The 27,600-nt window shown below is 47.3% G+C and overlaps 1 protein-coding gene across 1 annotated transcript; it reads left to right on the top strand.

The window, feature by feature from the left end:
- The first annotated feature begins 119 nt into the window (after positions 1 to 119).
- Positions 120 to 27,361, top strand: Xpnpep2 (X-prolyl aminopeptidase 2). Its single transcript, XM_075957266.1, has 21 exons — positions 120 to 408; positions 3,003 to 3,076; positions 5,004 to 5,114; positions 6,552 to 6,615; positions 7,575 to 7,679; positions 7,922 to 7,999; positions 8,995 to 9,141; positions 12,730 to 12,831; positions 13,478 to 13,559; positions 13,841 to 14,036; positions 14,889 to 14,978; positions 15,682 to 15,791; positions 16,402 to 16,479; positions 17,844 to 17,915; positions 19,537 to 19,597; positions 21,049 to 21,118; positions 21,673 to 21,777; positions 22,119 to 22,178; positions 22,851 to 22,927; positions 25,588 to 25,677; positions 26,227 to 27,361. Exons 1-21 carry the CDS (start codon positions 360 to 362, stop codon positions 26,419 to 26,421), a joined length of 2,016 nt encoding a protein of 671 aa, XP_075813381.1. The 5' UTR covers positions 120 to 359; the 3' UTR covers positions 26,422 to 27,361.
- The last annotated feature ends 239 nt before the right edge of the window (positions 27,362 to 27,600 follow it).

Below are 27,600 nucleotides of genomic sequence, written 5' to 3'. Positions count from 1 at the left end.
TTCAGCAACTTCTGGGATAGGGCCACTGAAGAGGGGGCTGGAGGAACCTGGTTTATTGAGACCAGCTGTAGCTCCTCAGTCTCAGAGATCTTTGGACTCTGCCCTGGGGCAGGCTCACACCCTACTCCAAGCCACAAGAAACCAGCGCAGGTTGCCTGGGCAGCCTGAGGCGCCTCGGCCCTTGGCCGCTTCCCTGACTCCTCTGAAAGAAAAGATTAGAGGATCTTCATCCAGCAGCAGGACACAGCCGTCAACCTTGCCTGCTCCTGCCCAGGAAAGGCCAGGAGGAAGAGGGCACAAAACAAGCCAGTCCTCTCTCCAGTCCCTTGATCTACTCATCGTCAGCATCTGGAGAGTCAATGGCCCAAGCCCACTGGCACTGCTACCCCTGGCTTGTTCTCCTCTGTGGTATGTGCACCCCAGCCTCCCGTGGCAGGCAGCTCTGATCTTTCTCCCCTTAGGAAACTTTGGAGTGAAGGCTAGGACTCAGGTTACCTCTTTTCTCTTTGTCACCCTGTCTTGAAGAAAAGGCCCCCCTGCAGAGCCTTCATGATTTGGATCAAGTCTAGCTGGTACCTTTCCACCGCATGACAAAATTATTGTGGCACTCATTGGGTTGATTACTTTAAAAAAAAAAAAGATTACTGCAGTAAGGGCCGTGCAGAAGGGAGACAGATGGGGCTCACACAGCACAGACTGCTAGAGATTTAGAACCCGTGAGCACTGGAGGACTTGTTGCCCAGAAAGTTACTAAAAGGAATCCTTGAAGGTCCAAGGATGGAGAATTCTTGCTAAACCGACTTAACAGGATTCTTGCTGAAGGCAGGGTCATCAGGTATCAATGATGGGTGTGTGTGTGTATGAGGTATCTGATCTACTTTTGAAGGTGATCAGATATTGAAGGGTGGAGGTTCTCTCTAAACTGATTTAGCAGAATTCTTTCTAAGACAGAAAAGGCCTGGTAGGACAGGGCAGGTACAAAAGGTCAGTGTTGAGGTCTTGTTGAGAAAAGAGATCAGCGGGAGAATGTTACATCACATCTATGGGGCCCTGCTTGTTTCCAATCTGGTACCCAGTTCAGCTCCCCACGGCTATCCCTGGTCCTGGGGAAACCTGTTTTATTCTCGGTCAGCAGTACCTGCTCATTAGTTCAGCATCCAGCGAATGAGGATCTCCTTGGTACCATCCCTGTGCCAGAGAACAGAGAGAGGGGGGAGATCTTGGTGCTCAGAGGAACATGGATTGATTAGGTCCCGCTTCCTATGTCGGCACCTTCAGCGCTGCCATTTTGCAGGGTTTGTTTTCTTAGATTAATTTCTTAGATTTCCTTTGCGTCTATGAGGCCAAGGCATTCAAGCAGGGCATTCCTGAAGCCACTCCCTGTACTCAGTCCTCCTCGACCTTCAGGGAAATATGTGCCCTAGGTGCCGAGAGGTAGAAAGAGGGAAATAAGTGTAAGAGGTCCCTGGACTTTCAGGTCAGGAAGGATCTCTAACCCAGGCCTCCTTCACATAGCACCAGAGCTAAGGGGATACAGCTCAGTGCCTGGCTAACAGTAGGCACTTAAAACCTTTTGTTAAGTGAATATTGGGGTGCTTTCTTAGGATCATACCAAATTTGCTACAGAGCCCAAACTGGAAGCTCCATTTCTATATACTGTGACCCTTTTGTGGCATGCCCACTCCACACCTATATACTTTCCAGGATCATTTCCTATGCTGACCTAGTGAAAAGATGGGAAGGGAACCCCTATTTCTTTGGTGGTGCTGAGAACTAAAAGTGGGGATTTTTTAGTTCTTTCAAGTATGCAAATGCTTTACCACTGAGCCAGACTGCCAGTGCCACCCCCTGTCCCCTCCTTAGATGGCCTGGGTTCAAAACTCCATCTAAGCACTGATTCACTGTGGCAAAACTTGGATAAGTTATGAAACCTACCTGGACCTTGACTTCTTCTATTATAGAAGAGGTATAATTATACATTTCTCAAAGGGTTGTCACAACTATCAAAGGAGATACAATTGTAACCACTCGACAATAAGACTTCATTCTGGGAAAGAGAGCATTAGGCAATTTTTGGTTACATGCCAACAAGGAATGTACTTTAAAAACTCAGGTGGCACCTGGGAGTGGTGGTGCTCACCTTTAATCCCAGCACTTGGGAGGCAGAGACAGGCGGATTTCTGTGAGTTCAAGGCCAGCCTGGTCTACAAAGAGAGTTCCAGGACAGCCAGGACTGTTTCTCAGAGAAACCCTGTCCTGAAAAACCAAACATTGCTGAGCTCATTTTTATTTTGTTTTGTTTTAACTTTTGAGGTGGGTTCTCATGTAGCTCTGGCTACCTCCAACCTTGCAACACAGCCAAAGGTAGTCTTGAAGTCCTGCCTCTAGCTCCCCAGCATTGGTAATATGGGCATACAATGCTATGCTCAGCTCGACATTACAGAATTCTGTATCTGGCACACAGTAGGAGTTCTTGAAACGCTGCTTCACCTTTCCCCGCCAGGTGATGATGTCGGACTAGAATGAATTGCTGTCTTATGTTTAATGGAAGCCAAGAATAGTAAGCAGTGCCTTGGACTGTGAGAAAGGGCGCACGTGACCCTTGTGTTTAAATAAATCGTACGCATACACACATGAAAGCAGAGGTGATTATTTATCAAGGCTCTCTATGGCATTTCAAAGAAAATTCAATTTTTACACTTTATTCAGTTGCTCCACTTTACTAGACCCTAAAAAGACAATTAGATTAGAAGGGGAAAAAAGATGTAATGAATACAAACCCATTCAAAAGTGGCAATCACTTGTCAATGAGCATGACCCAGGGTGCCATCCAGTTCAGCCTGATTTGCCATGAAATGTGATTATTTTTAGTCTCAAGTAGAACTGGCCAGCATGGTGCATTTCAAGGGATACAGGCTGTGCCGGCTGAGGGAAGATGTCCCTCCTCTCTGTGAGAGCTCTCTGGTCCCCAAATAACCCTAGGTTTGTCTCCTGTTTGCTAGCATGTGCCTGGAGTTACCCACAAGCTGGATCCCTTGGAAGGGAAGATGTGAGAAACTGTTCAAGCAACCCTCCGGTGAGGCCTTGGCCCCATCCCCCACATACCCCTCCCACCCATCCTTTTCTCCATCCCCTAGTGGCCACTTGCTGGCCTCTCCTACAGGCTTTCTTCTGAGTTTTGCTCTCTGGGGCCCCTGTTTCTTATTAAAGTCCACCAGCAGCAGCTCGGGTATCTAACATACCCAATATAGGTGTTCCATTCCTCAGCCCCACTGATTGTCACAGCTTTTCGGCTTCTGCCTTGGCCTGGGGCTGGGAAGCTTCCATGAGGAGGGAGGGAAAGAGGGTGGATGGTGTGAGACCTCTAGCTGACTTCTAACTGAGGCTAGGCAGAGGCAAGGAAGGAAATGGAAGGAATAAAAATAGAAATGCTAGACCAGTGGTTCTCAACCTGAGGGTCACGACCATTGAAAAACATATTTCCGTTGGTCTTAGGGACTGAGATACCACTCGGTAGCAAAATTGCAGGTACAAAGTAGCAACAAAAATGTTCAGTTGAGGGTTCCTGAGACCATCAGAAATACGTTTTCCAATGGTCACGACCCACAGGTTGAGAACCGCTGTTCTAGAGGGAACCTGGGAAGAAGGAAACACAGAAGGAGGGAGGGAGGGAGCCAGGGAGCCAGAAGATCTAGCTACAAAGCGAAAGAGGAAGGCCAAGGTTGGCAAAGGAAAGCCAAAGGGAAGAAAGTGGCCAACTTCACGGCTGGCCTCTAAAGCCATTGTTCTAACAACAGAGGGTAAAGAACTCCAGGCAGGCGTGGGTTCCAAAGTGTGAGGAAGTGGGCAAGCTCCAGTAGTAGTCTGAGCCACAGGGGAAACATAGAACATCTGCATGTGATAGCGTCTTAGAGGGCCACAAGGGCCAGCAAGTGAATGAGCAAGCCACAACATTTTCATATTCAAACAAATCTGGATCTCCTGTCAAGGAGAAGGCAAAGAAAACAAACAAGAAAAAAAAACACATGGTTTTCATTTGAACGACAAAAGGCCCTCTAAAGAAATATCTGGTTTGAAGAGGATCTTTCTGGAACATGTCACAAATGCAGGGGTACTATTTGGAGTCAACAGGTAAGTACTGGAAAAGTAGAGTTGCTGGATGAAAAACAGAACACTTGATAAATTTCAGGAGATAATATTTTGGTATTAAAGTGTGCTCCAAGTGGTGCGTGGAGCATAGTTATATAAGTACGATCCCTTATTTAACTGAAAGTCAAACCTAACCAGATAGATGGCCTGTACATTTTTTTCATTAAATCTGGCAACTGGGCTCTCAAGATATTTCCAAAGGGATTGCCCATAACCTGTCCTGGGACGAGGGATGAAACCTCCTTAGATTTCATCCACACAACCAGTGAACATTTAGGTCCCTTAATTGTCACGAAAGGTCTTTCTTCAAGCTCTGCAATACCTCCATCTCTACTTAACTTAGGCTTCTTAATTTAGACTATCAAATATTAACAGCTGCCACCCCATCCCCTCTCTGGTTTTGTTTTTGTTTTGAGAAAGGGTTTCACTGTCGTCCTGGCTGTCCTGGTACTTACTCTGTAGAAGAAGCTGGCTTGAACTCACAGAGATCCACCTGCCTCTGCCACAGCCACTACACCTGGCTGACCTTTTGTTTGTTTGTTTAGTTTTTTGTTGTTGTTGTTGTTGCTTTTGTTTTTCAAGACAGGGTTTCTCTGTGTAGCCCTGGTTGTATTGGAACTCACTCTGTAGACCAGGCTGGCCTCAAACTCACAGAGATGCAGCTGCCTCTGACTCCCAAGAGCTGGGATTAAAGGCGTGCACCACCACTACTTGGTAACTCCAAGACTTAATATAGCCTAAATACCCCTAAACGGACCCTCAGGAGAAGCTGGGGACTGCCTTAGAGGCAAAGTCCTAGGTGTCATTTACTTTAAGCAATGCCTATGTTTCAATGTCTTCCTGTTATCGGTCAGTTCCTGCCAGTTACTGCGGTCAACACAACAATGAGGCTCGCGGCCCTCCGCCAGCAGATCCAGGCCTGGAATCTCTCTGCCTACATCATCCCAGACACAGATGCACACATGGTGAGAACCACCTCTGTTCCCTTTTACCCTCTCCTTCTCCCAGACTTGGGCTTGTTGGCCTCTAAGCACAAGCCACAACCAAGAGGCTAGCAGGAGTTGGAAGCTGAAGATGGAGAAAGCATTTCCCAGTGAAAAGGTTGAGACTGGAAAGCTCGCTCACACTAGTTCAAGGTCAACTGAAAGAATATACCTCTCTCCATTGGAGGAAAGATAGGGCCTCTAGAAATGACATTATAAAAACAACTTTGGGGCTAGGGAGATGGTGCGCGTGCGCGCGCGCACACACACACACACACACACACAGTGTTGAAAATTAAAACAACTTCAGAAGAGATTTTGACACTTTCCAGGTGACAGCTCCAGAAAGAATGGGCATGGAAGAATTCTAAGCTCCCTCCTGGTCCAGGCTGTCTTAGACCCTGCTGGGTAGAGCAGTGAAATGACCGAGTGCTAGACTATACAAGCGCGGGGAGAAGACTAAGGGGAGAGAACAGACAGAAGCCAAGGTGCCAGTCTGTACATGACCTACTTTCCCCAAATAGCAGGGCAGCCTACCCAGCTTACCCTTTTTCACCAGTAGCCCTGCCTCTACCTCATCTAGCTCCTCACCAGCCAGCTAGAAGAAAAGGCATGTTCAAGGTCAGTGTGTCTGCTTCAATTAATTTCTGACCTGCTGGGGATGCTTAAGAAGTTTGACTAAGTATCCAAACTTCTTTCAGCCAAAATAACAACGGGTGTATCTTCAAGGATGAGAAGCAACAAAGTCATCTCCCGGTATTCACAGTCCAAAGGAATGAACAATGTTTCAACTCCCTTATATAAAATGACATAGTGTTTGCATATAATAAAGTCATAGCCTTCAGTGTGCTTTAAATCATCTTTAGAAGGCTTATAATACCTAATACAATTCACATGCTATATAAATGCTACCACACAGTTCCCCTTAGGGAATAATGACAATAAAAGCATCTACCAAATACTGTACCATTTTTCCAATATTTTTCACCAAGGCCAAGGTTAACGGAGGCTGCAGATGCAGAAGTCATGGATATGGATGTCTAACTGGCCAGTGGTGTATAAAGCCCCGTGCAGAAGTTCTTTATGAAGTACCCAATGTAGTGTGATAGACTCGGGAGGAAGACATGATATTTGAAGGGGAATACCAAGAGGCATGGCCCAAGACCATACTGAATATGCATTATGATCATGGCTGTACATTTTGTAGAACAATCTGGTGTGACCAAGTTCAGTGCCAGGCTGTGGGCTTGACACCCAAGAGACACACTTTTTGAAAGGCAAGGAAGCTGGTATGCTGAAGGAGCCACAGAAGCTTCCTAGAAGAAGGGCCAGGTGTGGCAAGACAGGTAAAAGCCCAGTGCAGTTGGGGCCTTCCACTGGGCACGAGGAAGGCTAATGATGCTGTTGTGGACTTTCTAGAGCGAGTATATCGGCAAACAAGATGAGAGGCGAGCGTGGATTTCAGGCTTCTCGGGGACTGCAGGTAAAACAGCTGTTGCCCACTCTCGTCATTTCTGCTGTTAGACCTGACCTGATCATAGGGGACCTAGTATGGCCAGTTCCTCAGTGACCAGGACCATAGGCTGGTGTTCATTCTCATTCTCCCTCATGAACCCAGCACGTTTCCCAGGTCAAATATCTGATACCCCCTGTGGCCACACTTCTGCACAGGAGCTGGCCCTCCTGGCTTCCTTCTATGTTCTGCTGCCTCTGCCACAGCCAGGCCCACTACCGGCCTCCTTGGACCTGGCTTCTGAAGCAATTGCTACTTCCACATCTCTTGACAAGAAACCTGCTCACCTTTTTACATAATAACTCATTTGGGATAAAGTTTTTACTTGATAGGAGTTTTTTTTTTCAGACATCACTCTACAAAGCCAAATGAGACAGAAATATGAAGGTTCTTAATGCTGTCTTGTCTCGGGTTCTGCAGGGTCCTCCTATCCTGATCCCTTAACTAAAGGCAGTTTTCTTTGTTGATCCTCACACAGTCTTTCCTGAGCCTCAAGGTGCTCTGCCTCCCCCATTATGAACCCTTACTCTCTGCCATAGTCGTACCCGTCTTCCCCATCTCCCAGCCCTCAATTAGGCGCCTAGTCCAATGTCTTTATCAGCTCCCACCTTTCCGGAAAACACTATGTGCAGCCTTAGCTCCATTGGGCCAGCAGAAGCCAACCCAATTCTTTTCCTACTCAACATTTACAGGCCCTCTATAGGGGCCTACAACACAAACCAGAGCTGGTTTGCCAGCAGCGCTCTCTCGGTAGGTTTCCCCCAAGAATGTCTCTTGAACATCTCCTACCTCTGTTCCTCCCAGTGGAGGAGAGAAGCTCATTCTAAAGATCCCTGTGACAGAGCCGGTACTTCACTACACACCCAACAAAGTCACGTCCCTCACTTTCATCTTCACCCTCACCGCTAGACTTCTCCACTCTGCTGCAGGTGTTGCTGTGGTGACCATGAGGAAGGCAGCTCTCTGGACAGATAGTCGCTACTGGACTCAGGCCGAGAGGCAGATGGACTGCAACTGGGAACTCCATAGGGAAGGTAGAAGGCCCACATTGATTTGTCCCCTGAGCCCTGGACCCTAGACTAGATTTGGGGAAAATACAGGTGAGTAGCTGTCTGCAAGGTCATACTTGGCCCCTGTGGGAAGTGCAGGACGAGGGAATCTCCATCTTGAGCAAATATAAAGAATGCAAGTGGCAGAACTGTCGCAGACAGAAGTCTGGCGATGGGGTCTGATGCTGGTCTGGGAAGTGACTTTTGTGCTCCCTCCCATCTTGTAGGTAACATTCCTTCCTGGGTCCTTGCTGAAGTCCCTGCTGAAGGGCGAGTGGGCTTTGACCCCTTCCTCTTGTCTGTTGGTATGTTTTTTTCTCAGTCTCTGGATTTGTGTGAGCTGCCAAGGAGGGTGGCTCAGCCTCCTGGGAGGTACACATACACATTTGCTTAGAAAGAGGTGCAATATGGCCACAAGGTATCTTGAAGTTGTGCCTGTAGAAATATTTTACAACAAAGAAATATTCATGCATTGTGTAATTAAAACATGCCAAAAGAATTAATACAAACTTTACCAAGAAAGCAATGAACGCCAAAAGCCAACCTAGAAGACCTGGAATAATTAAGACCCAGTGGGTAAATAAACATGTCTGGATCTCCTTGACCCCAGAATCATCCCTGGGTCCTGAGACTCTACCAATTATGATATTTTGGATCTCTTAGAAAATGTTTTCTAGAAGGTAGCTTAGAAGGGTAAAAAGTGTAGACAGGGCCTTTGAGAAAAACAGGATCCCATAGAAAATAGTTCCCTAAGTTCTGGGGCCCCAGACAGCTGGACAGCCCGTACCATCAAAGACAGACTTCATGAATAGGCACCAAAACATCCAAGCTAACTTCTTTGTTGGCCCATCCAAAGCCCCGAACATTACCCTTCCTCCGAATGGTGACATTCATTCCTAATAAAAATGGTATGTACCTCACAGGGACTGTCCCCAGTCACTGACTCTTTAAAAAAAACACAGATCAGGGTTCTTACCTAGCATCCACAAGGTCTTGGATTTGATCCTTAGTGCTGGAACTGGGAGTGGGGCTGAGAAGGGCAAGATTAGCAAGTTGACAGTGGACAGTATTGAGGTGGAGCAGGACAATTAGGTTTGGGAATCAGGAAGAGACAAATGGAAGACACTGTCTGAGAAGAAGAGATATGCATTTCAGAGGACCCAGAGCCTAGGACAGGCTTTGGACAGCTCGAGCCATAGGAGCTAAGCAAAGGCAAGGCTGCAGGATTGACTTTGCTTCTATTAGTTTTCCTTGAGTTGTGAACCGACACGGGGCTAGTGACACCTTCCTGTCTCTGCAGATTCCTGGGAGGATTTTGATCTGGAACTCCAAGGCTCCAAAAGACACCTGGTATCCATTACAACCAACCTTGTGGACCTGGCATGGGGGTCGGAGAGGCCCCCATTGCCAAGCCAACCTATTTATGCCCTGCCAGAAGAATTTACAGGTGATTCCATTAGCCTATTGTCCTTCCCCAACTGTACAAAGGTCCCTCCCAGCATGGGTCCCCGGGGCTGCTGCCTGTGTTTTTTCCCTGAAAATATCAGTAACCAAGGCAACAAAGTAATGGTTGACAAACTACCTGAGATACTTGGTTAAAATGTACAATTTCTTTGTCTCTCTCCTCACTAAGTCCAAAGGTGCTGAGGCTATATTTAGAAAACACAGAAATGAGCAGTATTAGGGTTAGAAGAAAGAGGCAGCAGAAAGGGAAGAAAGGAAAGAGTTGAAGAAAGTTTGACAACAAAAAAAAACCCTTTCTTTTAAAATAAATTGTTTCAGGTTTTGTTTTTTATTTGTTTGTTTTTTTCTGAGACATCAGTAGTATTTTTTTTTATGTGTATAGATGCCTGCATGTTATCTGTGTGTCACGTGCATACAGAGCTGATGGGGACCAGAAAAAGGTGTCAGAGTCCCTGGGACTGGAGTTACAGATGGTTGTGTGTTGTCGTGTGGTGCTGGAAATCGAATCCACATCCTGTTGAGAGAACAATCAGTACTCATACTGTTGAGCCCTCTTCAGCCATCACCCCACTCCGCCCCCCCCACACCAAAAAAAAAAACTCCCTTAAGAGACAAGGCTCATGATTTTAGTTGTTTATCTGGTAGTGGGAACTGATGTAGTCATTTGGCCCTTTACTTCTGGTTCTACTCTAAGGAGAAATTTAGATTTAGGACACGACTGACTTGGACAGAAGAACCGAATGAGTAAGTTCAATGTCAGCCTGCAGCACAAAAGAGGGTTCAGGTTCTGGCTGGACCACAAAAGAAGGTTAACTGACCCAGAAAATTCTCACATCTGTAACTCTGACCTCATTGGCACTATCTTAATCTGATACAAAAGATCAGCTTGCATTACGATTTTTGTAAGCAATAACTAAATCCCGACCAAGGCCAGGAGACCAATTATGAATCAGGATCTTGCTCACTAACTACATTTTCCTCGTTGGAAATTCTGAATGGGCCAGTGGAGTTGCATTTCTCGTCACATTGGGCAATCTGAGAACCCCCCCTTTCCACATGCAATCCCAGATATTACTTCTGATTTAGAGAGGAGTCAGGAAAGCAGGAGGGGAATTTCAAAATTGTGGCTCTGATGAAACAAGCAGAAGCGCTGTCCAACTTCTTTCTGTGTTGCCGTGTACCTGGCAGAATCATCTCTGTGCATACCCTGGCTTAGTTCCGAAAGAGCCTGGCTAGCTATGAGTATTTGATCATAAAAACCACTCACCTTCCTCAGACATCAAAGGCCACCATGGTGCCGGGGAAACATGAGGATAAAAGGGCTTTGAAAAAAAGGCTCCCAGGGATTGGAACAGAAGTCACATGGATTTTGTCACTTCCCATAAGCTAGGAGATGCTAAGGCATCACTACTCTTCAAGGAAAAGCTACTTGGAGTCAGAGTTCAGCCCAGAAGCCAAAGAACACAGTTAAGTTTCAAGACCCCTAGACAAAAATGTATTTTCCTCATTTCCACTACCAAATAAGCAACGAAAATCATGGGCCTTTTTTCTTAACAAAGTTTTTTCTGGGGGAGGGGAGCAGAAATGGGTTGATGCCTGAAGAGGGCTCAACAGCAAGAGTACTGATTGTTTTTTCTAGAAGATGTGGATTCGAATCCTGGCACCCACAAGGTAACTCACAACCATGTGTAACTCCAGTCCCAGGGAATCTGACACCTTTTTCTGGACCCCACAAGCTCTGTATGCATGTGATCCATAGACAACATGCAGGCAAAACATCCATATACACACACAGCCACCCTGACTATCATGGGGGTTACTCAAAGTCCCAGCTTTGAACACCCAGAGTAGTGCTACTCTGTCCCCACAGGGCTGAGGGATTTTCCCTCATGTGTAGGTTTAAAGGCGCAGTGGAGAGGCAAAGGCAAAGAGCAGCACATGCAAAGCTAGCCGCTCACACACCAGACCATTTATATGTGGTTTTGTTTTCCCAAAATGGATCTTTTCCACACATCTTTCTTTTTGTGATTTATAAGTTGCTGGGGGGAAGGGTGTTTGGTTTTATTTTGGTTTGGTTTTGAGACAGGGTCTCACTCTGCAGACGGACGTTAAACTTACTCTATTGCCTAAACTGGCCTCAAACTCACAGTGATGCTCCTGTCTCAGCCTTCCAAGTGCTAGGATTAGAATCATGAGCCACAATACCAAGAAATGCTCGTGAATTTTAATCATAATTTGAAGTGAAAGGAGCTACATCTTGTATGATTCCATTCATATGAAACACCCAGCATTGACAACTCCATAGAGACAGAAAACAGATTAGAGAGTTCCTGGGGCTGGAAGGAGAGGAAATGGGGAGTGACTCCTTAATGGGTACAAGGTTTCCTTTGGGGATGCTGAGAATGTTTGAGAATTAGATACTGGCAACGGTTGCACAATACTGCGAATGGACTGGAAGCCAGCTGAATTGTGTACTTTATGGAGGCTAAGATGATAATTTTTTGTCTGTTTTATCAGACTAAAACAAACCTAAGAAGTATAAATACCCAAAGTTTTTGCTTCTAGTTTAGCCCATTTGCATAAAGTTTTTAATAGCACTGTTATCACGTCTGTATCTGGGCCCAAGCAGGAGTCTTGATGCTTATGACATTCTGCCAATTTTTTCCCCCAGTACTGTCTAGAGAGAGACTTTATGTGCCTTGGAGAAGGCAGACATAGGAGATGAAAAATGAACTCCTGGAACCCAGATAGATGCATGCATTCTAGAAAGGACAGTACTGGACAAACTTTGAAGACCACTTAGAAGACTGAAAATGTTAATAGAAGAGTTTAGTATTTGTTCAGATTAGGACTGTGGGCCAGCCCCATCACACAGACATGAGTTCAAATCTCAGTTCCACCTCTTCAGCAATGAAACTCTTGCCAAGCGACTTTACCTCTCTGAAGCCTTACTTTTCTTATCTGGAAGATGGTACCTGTAAGAATTCAAACGATGCCCAAGAAGGATTTAGTCCAGTATCTATGACTTCCTGAACGCTGGAGTTGCCACAGGGAAGTCTTCTCTCCCTTTGCCTATCTAGAGCAGCTCTTCTGTTCCTTCTTTACGTTTATTGACAGATCAAAACAGCAGTGTGAGACTTAGCTAATGCCCTTCTTCAGCTTTATAAATGTCAATCCACTTGATCTTTGTAGCAAACCAATTGAAAACTACTGTTACAATATACCCTCATCTAACAGATGTGCAAAATGAGGCACAGAGGTGTCAAGGAATTTGCCCAAGATCACATCCAGCTACTAAATAGCAGGACAATTATTGGAGCCTCATCTGGGTCCAAGGTCCACATCATTAATAATCCAACTGTTTGAAGATAGAATTCTACTGCTTTTGGAAACATAACAAGCTGGAGTAGTTCAGTCATTGAGAACTGACCCAATGTTCAAGGCCATTGGTTCCATCTCCTCCACCAGGAGGGAAAAAAAGGAAAACTACTACCCTTAGGGTGTTTCCCAAGAGCCCTGTGCCAAAAACAAGGTGTGTCACTCATACTTTTTTGGGTTCCTTTGCTTCTAGGGAGCACTTGGCAGGAAAAAGTGTCCACTGTCCGAAGCTACATGAAGAACCATACCATGGCTCCAACTGCTCTCCTTCTATCAGCACTTGATGAGACAGCCTGTGAGTGAGGATTTAGGAGTGCAAGTGGGTCCTGTAGTCCCAAGCATCCTCCTGGGCCTTGCAGCAAACAGCTCTTCCTGAAACAGCAACATATTCACCAGTTGCTATATAAGCTCCATGGTCACGGACCATAGGAACTCAGAGGGGGAAGGGAGCAGTTTCTCAGGGCTGCAGAATAAGGAGGCCAAGGAGCTCCAAGCACGTGGGGCAAGCCCATGGGCCACCTGATAAATGGACTGAGCAGAACAACATGGTGATTCTGACTCCTTAGGGGGAAGAAAGCCTGCAAAGCCACCAGCAGCCCTGGCTGTCGTCCGGGCCACTCAAAACACCAGCTTTGACAGCCAGAGTAACCCTACTCTGTCCCCACATGACTTAGGGCCTTCTGCTCAGTTCCTATGGTTGGGCTTCACACATTTGGAGGTTGCACCAATAATGTTTGCTGAATGTCCCCTATCTACATTTTATGGGGGGAGAAATCCATAGCTCTCTTCAGCATCTTAAAGATCTCTAAGAAGATTGAGAAGCAGCCAGAGGCAAATGCCACAGCATCTTGTGGCCAAAGCAAACAGTGGAACATAGTTGTCAGAAATGCCTGCCCCCATGAAGAATGGCCTCAAAAAGTCCCATCAATTCTTTGTTCCAGGGCTCTTCAACCTTCGTAGCAGTGACATCCCCTATAACCCCTTCTTCTACTCCTACACACTGCTCACGGACTCGTCTATCAGGTAGCTTCTCCTCAAGTTACTGTTGTGAATTTCCTCCAACCTCCACTCTATCCAATACCTCTGGCCTCACAACCTTCAGGAGCTCATGAGCCTGGGTACTTGCCCCAGCAGACTTCTTTGGGAGACCTCCCACAGGCTGTTCTTAACCCCTTGACTTTGGGCTCCCTATGCTGACCTCCTGGGACCTTTGGAATCAAAGGGCTGATATATGCTTCTGGTTCCTTGTGTTGTCCTTGGTAGGGAGGCACTAAGGACCCTCCCCATCTTCCTTCTCCACCCAGGTTGTTTGTCAACAAGAGTCGCTTTAGCCTCGAGACCCTACAATACCTGAATACAAACTGCATATCCTCCATGTGTGTTCAGCTTGAGGACTACAGTCAAGTTCGTGACAGTGTGAAAGCCTATGCCTCGGGCAATGTGACGATCTTGATTAGTACCAGCTATACCAACTATGGGCTCTATGAAGTCATACCCAAGGTAGGTTTGCTAGTCACTGGCTTCCTTCTGCTCTAGGCATGGCCACTGTCAACTTAAAATGGGGTCCCTCAGCCATTGGGCCAGCTAGCCAGTCAGCAAATGTGTGCAGCGTACCCTTGTAGGCCTCACTGACAGAAGGCTGAGGAAGAGGAGGGCAGTGAGGAGGCAGGGGTGTCTGTCCACAGAGCCTATACAGCTGCAGAAGCTAGACAAAGGCCAGCCTGATCTAGAAGAAGCTTTAGAGTCAGCCGAACTTGATACTACCCGGAGCTCTTTTCCTAAGCGGCCATGCAGAGACCTTAGATCTCTGTTTCTTTAAAAGTAGCCATGAAGGGGCTGGCGAGATGGCTCAGTGGTTAAGAGCATTGCCTGCTCTTCCGAAGGTCCTGAGTTCAATTCCCAGCAACCACATGGTGGCTTACAACCATCTGTAATGAGATCTGGTGCCCTCTTCTGGCCTGCAGGATTAATAAATAAATAAATAAAAGTAGCCATGAAGTTGAGCACTTGTTGGAGTTGCTGTGTGCATTACTTGTGACGTCTGGGGCTGACATAGGACATGCTTGGGATCTGGTAACCGCTCTGATACATACAAGGCAGTTCTGCTGCTAGAACAACCTTTGGACTGCAGCATCCCTGCTGGTACCAGGACAGGATTCATCAGCGAAACCTACATGTGAGAGATGAGGAAAGACCTGCATATCCACAAAGTAGCCAAAGGAGAGGGCGAGGCCGTGAAAGAGATCAGCTTGTCTCACAGGCTTGCCCCAGCTGGGTCCTCTCTGTCCTTTGTAAACACTGCTTATCCCAGGTGGTGCTTCTAGTCCATCTTTTGGTCCTTGCTTCCAACAGGAGAAAGTCATGATACAGATGTACTCCCCAGTAATGGGAGTGAAGGCTGTGAAGAACAGCAAGGAGCAGGCCCTCCTGAAGGCCAGTCACGTAAGTCTCCATGGCACGGGCCTTGTGGGAGATCAGTCTGATGGGTTAACCTTCCAGAGCGAAGCCTGAAGAAGACTCTCAGTGAAAGCGAAGAGCACCCAACAAATATCTATATTTATATCTATATAAATGTGCTGCTATTAAATATGGTGACGTGCATTGCTTTGAACACTGTGCTAAATCAGTGCTAGCTGTAATGAGTTCCTGCCTGGCAAGAGGATAGCTCACTTTTCAGAATGTTCTTAACGTTAGGATCAAAGCCCTCATTTTGAAAGAATTTTTCTTAAGGAAAAATTTTAACATACACTACAGTAGAGAAAATAGCCTAAGAGTCCCCATTAACCAGTTTCAACAACCATCAAGTCCTGCCCAACACTGTTTCATCGGTAAACACCCCCCTCCTGTGCATGACCCTGCCCTCCCACCCCTTGCTGCTGGATTATTTTAAAACAAATCCCACATATCCTATCTTTGTAGCAGTCAGAGCTTCAGTAAGTATTTCTAAAGATAAGAACGCTTTTTAAAACATGAGCACACTCTTGATTAGATATAAACATTAACGAGAATCCTTCCCTATCCAGTAGCCAGTGAAATTGGCCTGTTTTAAAGCCCTCAATCCCCAGGCAGCTATCTGATCTTCTTCCCTGAGTGAGGAGACAGCCACTGTGGCCCGCTTCAGCCACTGTTGTGTTTCCTGCTTCAGGTGCGGGATGCCGTGGTTGTGATCCAGTACTTGGTCTGGTTGGAGAAGAACGTGCCCAAAGGCACGGTGGATGAATTTTCTGGGGCAGAATATATTGATGACTTACGACGGTACAGGACTTATTATCTTTTGGTGCGCCGCGGGGGGGGGGGGGAGGTAGGGAAGTGAGGAGTAATTAGTCCCCTTAGGAGGAAGAAAGATCCTGCTTGTATTTGGAAGTGAGATTGACAGGTTCGTGGGTGGTCTCGGAGTTGTGCAGGGGGTGTTGGGAGACATTCCCCAGCCCTGCTGGAAGCGGGACAACCCAACAGCACCCCCTAGCGACTGCTTCAGACGCAGTTTGTTCTCCCTAGAAAAGGCTGCCCTGGAGGGGACAGGGCTGAAGCTCTTGGGAGCTTTGAGTAAGGAGGCTTCCTGAGGTAGCTTGTTGTACCATCTAGGTTTGAGGTACAAGACATAGCACACGGATAGGATGTTTTTCAGATACGGGAACTACCTCTTCCGTAAGTAAAATGGAGGCAGAGGGCCAAGAATTGGTATCCATGATTTTTCTCTTCCCTGCACTTGAATGCTCTCTCCGTGTCACAGGACAGAGCTTGGAGTCAGATGGAGTCAGGCTGGGATGAAGGGAGCTGGGCCTTCTTTTGCTGTATAAGCTATCCCAGCCATAGCTTAGTCCCAGGATCATTCTCTGCTCATTCTTCACATTGCCCTGCCTAGGAATGAAAGCTTCTCCTCTGGACCCAGCTTTGAAACCATCTCTGCTAGTGGCCTGAATGCTGCCCTGGCCCATTACAGGTACTTGAGAACAAAGAATTTTCTAGAGAACTTGTGAGCAGGGGTCGTGGTTGTGAGCACAGAGAGACTGGGGTGGGAAGGAGGTACTCTGACCTCTGGGTCAGCATTTAGGGTTTGGGGCCTTCAGGACTGTGGGTGGTCAAGGAAGGAACTACTTCCGTGTTTGGAATCTCCTTAAATTTAAAAGGCCAGAGTGTGACTTTTGTCCCTAAAAGGCTGGGACTTGGGAAGGGCCGGTGCTCTGAGGTTTTTAAGGTTTAAGGAAAGCATAGATGCTGTTAGGAGCTAGCTTTCTTTCTTTCTTTCTGTGAGTTATTTCTGTTATCCCTTTGCCTGAGATAGTTTTATTGTTTTTTGTTTTGAGACAAGATCTCACATAGCCCAGGCTAGCCTCAAACTCTCTATGTAGTCAAGATTGGATCTTACCGCCTGATCTTCCTGCCTCTGTCTCTTTAAGTGCTGGATTACAGGTGTACACCGCCACAACTAGCTGGAGGCGGGGTTTTTCTTTGTAGCTCAGGCTGGCCCGGAATTTATAATCCTCCTGGGTGACCTCTCTGATTGCAGCCATGCTTAATACCACATAAGACCCCACAGAAAAAGGCCTGTCCACTTAACCTCCACCAACCATAGTGAGTCCAAAAGATTAAATGATTCAGGATACTTGTTCCTATAGAAAGCAAACCATGGTAGGCCTGCCTGATTAAAGCATGGAGGGCCAAGGCGACCAGATGCATCAGGTTGGCCTGGGCATGACAGAGAAGGGCTCAGATACCCTCTAGAGAAAGACCTAGCGTGTCTGTGAATTCCCCTCCCTGCTGCTGTCTCCCAAGCTCTGCCCGTGGAAGCCAGAGAGTGGCAGAGGAGGCATACCTCAGTCCTCTACAATGTAGCTCTCCAGCCCTATCCGTGAAGTTCCCGCTCTTCCTGTGCCCTTGCTCCTTGGGGCCCTCTTGGATACATCAAGAAGTTAGAGAGAAAGAGAGCTCAGGCCCAGCACCTCTCTGCTTTGCTGAGGGCCTTCTGCAAGTCTCTTGCCTCTGCTGGGCTTGTTCTGTTGTGAACAGAGATGGCTGAGCCACATAGCCTCTGAGACCCTTAGCTCCCTGTCCCTGGGGATCCAGGACTTGCTGACCACATGCTGGACAAACAAGTGTGGTTGAGGCCAGCAGCTGCATTCGGAGCTAAGTGCTTTCCCGGGGTCCCTTGGGAGACAGTTATTTCCCCAGAGCAGAGAGCCTGAAGGCTAGCTCCCAAGTGGGGAAAGAGTTCTTCTGTTTCTTTTTATTCCCCATCCTCGCGTTCACCGTTTGTCCAGTGCAGTGTTCAGATTCTTCCCTCTCAGTGTTCATTCTCATCCCCAGCCCAACCAAAGAGCTGCACCGCAAGCTGTCCTCAGATGAGATGTATCTGGTGGATTCCGGCGGGCAATACTGGTACGTACACTCCATTATACCTTGGCCTAGCTCTCAACTCAGACATCCTGGGCTTCCAGGGGCTACCTAAAGCTGGCTTTCCTGCACCATAGGCCTTTATTTGATTAAAAGCACGGACCTGCATTGAATGATCCCTGAGCAACCTCCTCACATTCCCCCTGGGGGTGTCTGCACAGTAGAAAATACACGGAGATCAGAACAATGGGGGCGCTCATGCAGCACCTGTGTGGGAATTAGCAAAAGACTCTACTTGCTTACGTCCTTTTTTTTTTTCAAGTCGGCAAACTAGTTATGCAGATCTGCCTGGCTGCACAGACATGAATACCCATTTTCTCACCCACTCATGCAAGCCCGAGACAGCCTGCATCAGGGCCATCGGCCCCATCCCATTCCCAGTGGCAACATGAGTGGCCATCTGAGGTTGGAAATGGAGGCCGATGAAAGAAGTAAACCCCTTAGCTGTGATTCTCTTGTCCGTCGTCAACCTATACAGTTCGATGTGACGGTCATACTGAATAAGCTACGTATCCCTTCAAAATGTGTAGCTAAGCACTCGGTTGCACCGGGTTTCTATCTTGTGGGAAGAACGAATGCACTAAGGATGGAGGCTCTTGTTTACCGCACAGCTCTTGGGAAGCCAGCTCGCCATGTGCTCAGCGTAGCAGCCTGTATTTATCTCTAGTTTGATGCTGTGTGAACTTGAGGTGGCCGCAAAGAGGAAGTAAATTTGTGGGGGCGTATTGGGTTGGCGCATGCTCGGAAGAGGGTAAGGTAGGGAAATAGTCACCTCACTTCCTCTTCTCTCCTGAGGAAGAAGTTCCCCCACGCCCCATGACCTACTCTCAAGAAACCCCAGAGCCCTGGGATGGGTATGCTTAGTGGCAGCCTGGGGAAAGCACTAGAACCAGTGATTGGGAGTTGGACCTGCTAGCTCGGGCTTCACTTGTATGGAATTCCAAGCCATGTTCATAGCAAAGAGCATCTTGGGAGGAGTCAGCATTTTCTCCAGTCTGGCTTTACCACATCTTGGAAAGGGAGATGGTCTCACAGCTTAATGGCTAAAGTGAGGTCATCTTTAGTAAGGAGACTGGCTCAACTGTCCTCGGGAGAGTGGCAGAAGTGTCCTACAGATGACAAATGGCAGTGGCCGTGGGAGTGTTAGGATAATGTCCCTTCTCTGAACCTCAGTCTCCCCATCTGTAATTTGTAAAAAAAAAAAAGAGAGAGCTCAACAAAGAACATAGATCTTTTACCTTAAGAACTCTTCTCAGTCTCTGTGGTGCATGGATGCTGAGCTATGATTCTGATGGTGGTGCCTATCCTCCCTCCCCACTCCTTCCAGCCAGCCATCTTGCTTTCCAACATGATCTTACTGCGTGACCCAGGCTGACTTTCCATCGCAACCTTCCTAACTTCAATCTCCCGCATGCTGGGATTACAAGCATGTACCACTGAGTCTGGTTCTCTGTCTTCCTTTTGCTTCCCGCCATGTCCTATTCCATCCCCAGCACTCAAACCCCAGTAGAAACAAACAGTAGAAACTGCACGGGAAGCACGTGACCCTTGTCCCTCCTCATGAGTGCTCAGTAGAGTCGGACGTGTTAGTTCCCTTTCTCCACAGGGATGGGACCACAGATATCACCAGAACCGTACATTGGGGAACCCCTACTGCCTTCCAAAAGGTAAGTACTGGACCCCAATTTCTCTCTTCAGTTTCCCCCAAGTGATCACTTCAAGAGCCCTTTCAAATTGAGGGAGTAAAGCTGAGGCTCAGAGAGGTTACGTAATTTGTTCAAGGTCACACAACAAGTTCCAGGAAAGCTGGTGAAAAGTCTGGGGCCACCACCAAGTCCTCAGGCCATACATATCTTCTTGTCATGTTAATTCATGAGTGCACAGATGTTGGCCAGCTGTGTGTTCAGCCTGCACTCTCCAAAAGGGCGGGAAAGCTATCTCTAGTGGAGGAAAATGGCAGAGGACCTCTCGGAAGAGCTACAGCAGGTCTGAAAACAGCTGGAGTGGAACCTGGGACAGTGGCCAGGGTGGGTGGGCGAGGGAGCTGCTTACCTGCAGGCAGCAGGCTAGGAACAGAGAGGAGGAAGGCCTGTTGTGCATGCCATCAGTAGCTCTCAGCTAGCGTATTGAGGAGGCTGCGTCTTCAGAACCCTAGATGGCAAACCAGTGCGGGAGTATGGGGAAAGGAAGTAACCACATGGCCACTAGTAGTGACCAGAACAGGTCACCATTTGCCCATCTGTCTCCCCCCAACAGGAAGCCTACCCTGTCACATGATCAGGCCCAACCCAACCTTTAGGCCTTAGGAAGACTAAAGAAAGTTGCTAAGACATGGTGGTACATACTGGGGAGGGAGAGAGACAGGAAAAATTGGCTGTTCAAAGCCAACCTTGGCTACATAGAAAACTGAAAGTGTATCTGTGAGAGATAGAGGAGTAACCAGGCTAACTGCTTGAGCATTTGCCCATTGCCATATACTCATTGTCAGTCTCCTTCATCCTACAGCTTCAGGAACCAGGTACCATTAGCATACTATTAAATATGTCGAAACCAAGGTACAAAGAGGTAAGGGAGAGCTAGACGCAATGGTGCATGCCCTTAGTCCCAGCACTCCAGAGACAGATGCAGACAGATTTCTGAGTTCGAGGCCAGCCTGGTCAACAAAGTGAGTTCCAGGACAGCCAGAGCTGAACAGAGGAACAGAGAAACCCTATCTCAAAGGAGAGAGAGAGAGAGAGAGAGAGAGAGAGAGAGAGAGAGAGAGAGAGAGAGAGAAGAGAGTCTGTGAGTGGCCAAGCCACAATTCCAGACTTGATGAAAAAGACCTGCCTGCCACCCACTCAGTCACTCCCTCTCTGAGCATGTCTTCAGCACATGGGAATAACCCCGTACATCAGCCTAAGAGAAACATATGGAGTTGGCCCCAGCTTTGGGAACACCTTCTTCCCTCACCTTCCTTTTGGTCATCTTCCAAAATCTGGGTTGACTACACAAGAGAATGTCTCCTGTTCCTGGACCTGGGCCTCCATTCTCACCTGCTCCCAGACCAAGCAGCTGGGAGCTCCCTGGCTCCTCCTCTCATCCTCCACAGCACCTCTTCCTCCTCTCTCCTCACCAGGAGGCATATACACGTGTGCTGATGGGAAACATCGATCTGTCCAGAATCATCTTTCCTGCTGCTACATCAGGTAGATTTCTGAAACCAGACTGGACCCCAGAGCCTCCAGGCAGGCCCTGAGTTTATGGGATTCAGATGGCTATCCTGGGAGGCTATAGAACACCCCATCCCTCTCACATAAATGAGAAAATCTAGCCAAGAGAGGTGATTTGCCCAGGGTCCTTCATAGGATTTGTGGGAGCACTGGGCCTAGTACCCAGGCCTCCTGCCTCTTAATCCAGTGCTGTCACTCAGAGGCAGGGGAGGTCAGTGTGAGCTTCAGGAGTTATATAGAGTTCTTGGAGGAAGTTGTAAGTGCTCAGGCCTAACTCATGAGGAGACATGTCAGTAGATTCGTCAGTCCCGGTGATGAGTCCAGTGTACAGAGTGCTAGAGATAGTGAGGGGTCAGGCTGGGCTGCTCCGAAGACACTGGCTTCATCCATCAGCCCTTCTCCATCCCACCTCAGTGTCCTCTCCAGAGCCCTTTTCCTCGGGTATCACCCTAGAAGTTGAGTAGGAAAGGCCACGGTGGACAGTCTAAGTTCCAACCAATAGTCCAGAAGCAACCTCTTTTCTCTTTCAGGGAGAGTGTTGGACACTTTAGCTCGAAAAGCCTTGTGGGAAGTCGGGCTCAATTATGGTCATGGGACAGGTCATGGCATTGGCAACTTCCTCTGTGTGCATGAGTGTAAGTATCTTCTCAGCTATACTTGATTGGACCGTTTCCTAGGAGATAGAGCCTTCCAAGCCACCCAAGGTCACCCTGGTGGGAATGATGCTCCAAAGGCTAAATGAAGAATATTGCCTATGGGCATTCCAGAGAGAGAACCAAGGTCTGCTGACTAAATGGCATATACCCCAGGGAAATAAAAGGCCAAGCCTATCTGGAGGATGACGGTTCCAAATGTGACAAGTCCTTCCAGATGTACCCAGGAAGCCTCCCTCCAGTTACCTGTTCTCCCCAGCACCTGCTCACTTCCAAGTTGGTGACACATAGAGCTGAAACCGTATTTCTATCTTCCTTCCCAGGGCCAGTGGGATTCCAGTCAAGCAACATCGCCATGAACAAGGGCATGTTCACTTCCATTGGTACGGTTCTTGAGTCCTCCCTCCCCACTACCCCACCCTAGAGTGAAGCAATTTGGGGAATGCACTTCATATGCACCCATCTTTAGGGATCACACTAAGCATAGGCTTAGCCCCAGCTCTATCACTACTTTCTTTCCTAAATCTAGACCCAAATGGCCATCACATCTTTACTCCAAGCTTGCTCTGCCCATACCTTTGGTTTAGACCATCTTATGCAACACAAAGCTGTCCCTGAACTCATCCTATAGCCGACGCTGGCCTTAAGTTCCTGATCTCTTATTTCCACTTCTCCCAGTACTAGGACTACAAGCATGTGCCACCCCCTCCCCCCGGATTTTCATAATTCTCTTTTTGTCCTTGAGAAATGGTTTCCAGGTGCACCCCCAGACTATGGGGCTGTCCATCAAGTGCTGGAGTAATAGGACAATGGTCCACACAGTGGGATCTTTGGTCTTTCCTGTTAGACGACAAGGGAGGGAGGGTGAGGCCAAGTTATACCTGAGATGATCTGAGGCCTAGCAACTAACAAGTTGTGGGGCTGACAGAGCCAAAGCCACAGGCAACCAGGCTGCCAGGCTCTGCATTTACTTGAAAATTGGTGCAGGCAACCTGGGCATGGGTCCCTCTCACCCATTGCTTAATGTCATTAGCATCTCTGTGTGTCTCTCTCAGAACCTGGATACTACCAGGATGGGGAGTTTGGAATCCGCCTTGAAGATGTGGCCCTTGTGGTAGAAGCAAAGACCAAGGTAATGTGCCATTGGCCAGACACATATGGACAGCTTGTCTCTGGGAGGAATGGAGAGGAATGGGAGTAAGGAAGGCCAAAGGAGAAGGACATTTGATGTACAAGTATGAATTTATCTAAAGTCTTTCTTGGCTCCTTAAGAATTCTATAAATCTGTTTCTCAGGCTGCACATTACAATCATCTGGAAATCTGTTTATTTTATTTTTTATTTTTTTATTTTTTTGTCTTTTTAGATATCAGTGCCAGGCCCCACTCCAGACCAAGCGAATCAGTATCCCTGTCCTAAATCACTGGTTCTCAGTGCACATAATAATCACCAGGGGAGATTGTTAGAAATAAGGATTTGATATTATAGCAACCAACAAGATGAAATACCTGGATATAAACTTTAAAAGACTTACACAGAGAAACTCTGCTAAGGGACATAAAAAAGATTTAAGTAAATGCTGCTCTCTGGGAAGCAGTCTTGATATTATGAACATACCATTCTCCCTAAATTAATCTATAAATCCAAGACAACCTCAATTTCAGTGTTAAGTGGATAGTTTTGTGACTTTACCAATGATAGTAAAGTTTATTTGTGAAAATAAATATGCAAAATAGCTAGGTAGCTAGGGGAAACATTGAAAGCTTGAGGAGCAATAAGGCAAACTAGCCCTGTCCAATCCTACCATAAACCAACGCAACAAAAACAAGTTGGGACTGAAGATGAAACAGACAGCAGGAATAATGAAACAAAACAGCCGGCCCAGAAATAAACCTCTAATTCACATAAACATGGGATGCTTCACCACGGGAGGGAAGAGAGAAATCACTCCACAAATAGGCAAGGGAATAAGTGATTGATCATTGTGGGGAGCAAAAAAAAAATGGCATCATGGTTATAGCAAATAAAACCCCAGATGGACCAAAGAGGTTTTGTTATCATACAGTTATTGCATGAAATCAGGGGTATCATGTACTTTGATCAACTCCCTCCTCCCGCTTGCTGCCAGATGAACTGAAGTCTCATGGTGAACAATAGAACCACTAAGGCCCAGAAGAAAACCTATGTGAATTCATTTATAATCATGAGTGGAAAAGGATCTTTCTTTAAAAGACTCAGACGTGATGGGGGAAACGGTTCATAGCTAAGTTAAACAGAAAATGTCTGTATGAAAATCATAGCATAACCAAAATCAAAAGTTCTGTTTCGAGTATAATATGTTCAACAAAGAAAGGATAAATATCCTTAATTTTACTGTGAACTCCTACAAGATCAAAACAGGGTGGCAAGGGCAACGGACACGAAGAGACACTTCACCAAAACGAACAATAATCTAATGCGTGTGAAAATATGCCCAACTGCATCCTTAAATGTGTAGAAATCAAAGCAGCAATAGAATAGCATATCATTCCCCTGGGTTTACTACTAAGTAAAAGAGGAGGAAGGGACAGAGAAGTATTGTATGATAGGATCCACTTTGTGTGACTCTTTAAAACTTGCATATAAAGTTGCATACAGTCACCAGGTTAGTAGAAATTAGAGGCTTTGATAACACCCAGTGCTGGTGAGTAGGTAGTATGATGAACACCCTCATTCTCTGTTGAGAGAAGTATATGTTGGTTCAAACTTGGTGGAAGATAGTGTAACGATATCTGTCAAAATGGCCATTAAGGTTTCTGTGCCTGTGTCTCAGCTGTCCCTCCACCAGATATGAAACATCCGGTTATAGTCCCAAAAGTTCATTAAGAAGTTTACATAGTGTTAGCAACTTGTAGCATTGATAGTAATAGTAAAAAAAAATGCAAATATCTCCCAAACCCATGACTGGTTAAGTAAATCAGGATATATCCCCATACTTTAGACTTTTATACATCCATTTTTTAAAAATGAAGTAGATCTTAGAACTGGAGAGATGACTTAGCAGTTAAGAGTATGTGCTGCTACTATAGAGTGCCCAGGTCCAGTTCCCAGCATCCACATGGACGTTCATAACCATCTGGGATTCTAGTTCCTTGGGCTCTTATACCCTCTTCTGGCATCTGTGGGCACTGTGATGTGACTCGGTTATAGTCCTGGGTTTGATCCTCAGTACCAAATGTATTGGACCTTCTGGCTGGCACGTTCCTACTATCCTACTAAGGAGTTAGAGGGAGGAGGATCAAATGTTCAAGGTCAGATTCTGCTATACTACATAGTGAGTTTGAAGACAGCCTAGGCAAGAGGAGACCCTATCTAGAAAGATGGGAGGAGAGAGAAAGAGGTAGGTAGATAGATATCAAGTAACATTAGTAGATTGTTTGAGCATTTAAACATAGGTTCCAAGGCCCTTAGAGATTCTACCTCCAGTGGGTCTTGGAAGTTGTCCTTGCAGCCCAAATATTTAATTAGCTCCCTATACACTGGTGATGGCCACAGTTTGAGAATCAGACATGAGTCTAATCTAAATTTCAAGAACCAGGAAGGAAGCAGTTAAGCAGGGTGCTGAGTAGTGGACAAGAGGACTGGCCAAGGGCTGGGACTATGGAAGGCTCAAACCTAGCCGCAGTGTCCCACGTTGGCAAGGATCAGTTCCCTGCATTCCTGGCTTCTGAGTGCAGTGTTCCCTTGCTGCCGTCAGCCGGTCTTTCAAGCATCCTCATTTTCTTGCTTGCTCACCTTCTCTATGGACTTGCAGTACCCAGGGGCCTACCTGACTTTTGAAGTGGTGTCCTTTGTACCCTATGACCGAAACCTCATCGATGTCAGCCTGCTATCCCCAGAGCAGGTAAGTGTCGTTAGTACTGCTTGATCTTCAGGCAGCTGTCTAGGCCTTTCTTGCCTCTCTTCTCCCTACTCCAAGGACTTCTGCCCTTCACCAGGAAGATCCACATTATGGCACCTTAGGTACTCATTGGGGGCATATCTTCCCAGCTTGTCAGAGATCCCAAACCTTCTAGAACCTTCTAGTCAGATCAGCATGCCCCAACTCAGTAAACCCCTAGGGACCCTGGGACTGGGCTTTTGAGCTCTGCCACAAAAAGGCATGGAATGATATACAGTTCCTTCACCACTCTGTCCTGCCTCCTCTTTTGTAAAAGAGGATAACTACTCTCCTTCCTTTCTACTCCTGTGCCAGGCAGCAGCCTCCTCTCCATGGGCATCACTGTACTATTAAGCAACCACCATGGAGCACAGTCTCTTGGAAAGCCCCAGGAAAATGGCAGAGGCCTAAAAGTGGCTGGGATCCTAGTCCATCTGGTACCATAGCAGGGGACCAGATGGTACCAAGGCCTCATCTCTTGGCAGCTTAGCTCAAACCCACTTCCCTTTGCAGCTCCAGTACCTGAATCGCTATTACCAGACCATTCGCGAGAAGGTTGGCCCAGAACTGCAGCGTCGCCAGCTGCTGGAGGAGCTTGCATGGCTGGAGGAGCACACAAAACCCCTATTGGCCATGGCCCCTCATACCACCTCCTTGGCCTCTTTGTGGGTAGCCTCCACTCTTGCCATTCTCAGCTGGAGTAACTAGAGGCCCTCAGTTCTCCTGCCGACTGTACACTTAAGTTTAGGATTCATTTGCTCTTGCTTAGCTATCCTCCCTCTGTGCCACGCGTGCCCCAAGAGCCCCTGTGGCTCATCACCTTGAAGTCACTATCCTAAGCTTTCTCCAGAGCCAAACCCCTGGCAGCACATTCTACTTTCTCCCAGATGGGCAGGCCTCATCGTGGACTCCCCACCCCTGGGCCCCAGGATAGAAGATCCACATAGCCTGCTACAGTGAGTCCCTGTCTCCCAAAGCCAAGGACCCTACAGACTAATGTCCCTATTCACAGGGATGCCTAGCCCAGAGGGGCCCATCCTATCCCCACCTGCTGGAGAGGGTCAGAGCTGTTCCCACCCACACTGACTCTAGACTTTTTAGGAGTGCCTCTGGCCACCTTTCTTTCCCTCCAGCGCTAAAGTGGCCTCCTGGCTAGAGACTGTAGAGTTAATATGGGGGACTCACGGCTGCCCGCTATACCTACAGAAGGAGGTGGCTGGGTGTTCTGGTTGTAGACTGCCACTCTAGCACAGGGAAGAACTGATAAGCAGAAGTCATCCGTGGCCTGGACCTGGAGACGTCAGTCGGGGACGTGCATCACTCCTTGCCCCACATGTGAACCCACAGCTCCTAAACCACCAATGTGCTCCTCGACAAGTGACCACATAGGGACGCAAGGGATAAGCCTTTGACTGTGAAGTAAGGAAGCTGGGCAAAGGTGCGCTGTAATGTGGGGATCAACCTGGGCAGCCACACTATCCCAGACACCTCTGGCACTCAGTGGGCATTTTAATCTTCTAAGGTGTCACCACCACGACCATGCTATTAAAGCTTCCCATGTCTTTGAAGCACTCTTAACCTTGTGTAGGCAGACTCTGATTTCCCCATTTTATAAAACAGGAGGCGTGGCCCGCCTGAAGAGACTCAGCACTTGGTTAGGAGATGGGGTTAGGAGATGGCGAGGCCAGATGGGCTGGCATTCCAGTTCTTTTAGCCATCAGCCCTGTGCCTGGCCTCTTAGCTAGCATCTCAGCCACTGCCTCATTTACTGAAGCCACTGCCATCAGTGTCTTCTCTGGCCTGGCCCTGACTAGCCGTTAGCCACCTGGGCTCACATCCTGCTAGATGCTTAAAACAGCTTTGCAAAGATGCCTGCCTCTGGTTTTG

The sequence above is a fragment of the Microtus pennsylvanicus genome, chromosome X, assembly GCF_037038515.1.
Source record: "Microtus pennsylvanicus isolate mMicPen1 chromosome X, mMicPen1.hap1, whole genome shotgun sequence".
In the NCBI taxonomy this organism is placed as follows: domain Eukaryota; kingdom Metazoa; phylum Chordata; class Mammalia; order Rodentia; family Cricetidae; genus Microtus; species Microtus pennsylvanicus.
Note: the sequence above shows the minus strand (reverse complement) of the source record. Positions and strands in the feature narration are given on the sequence as shown.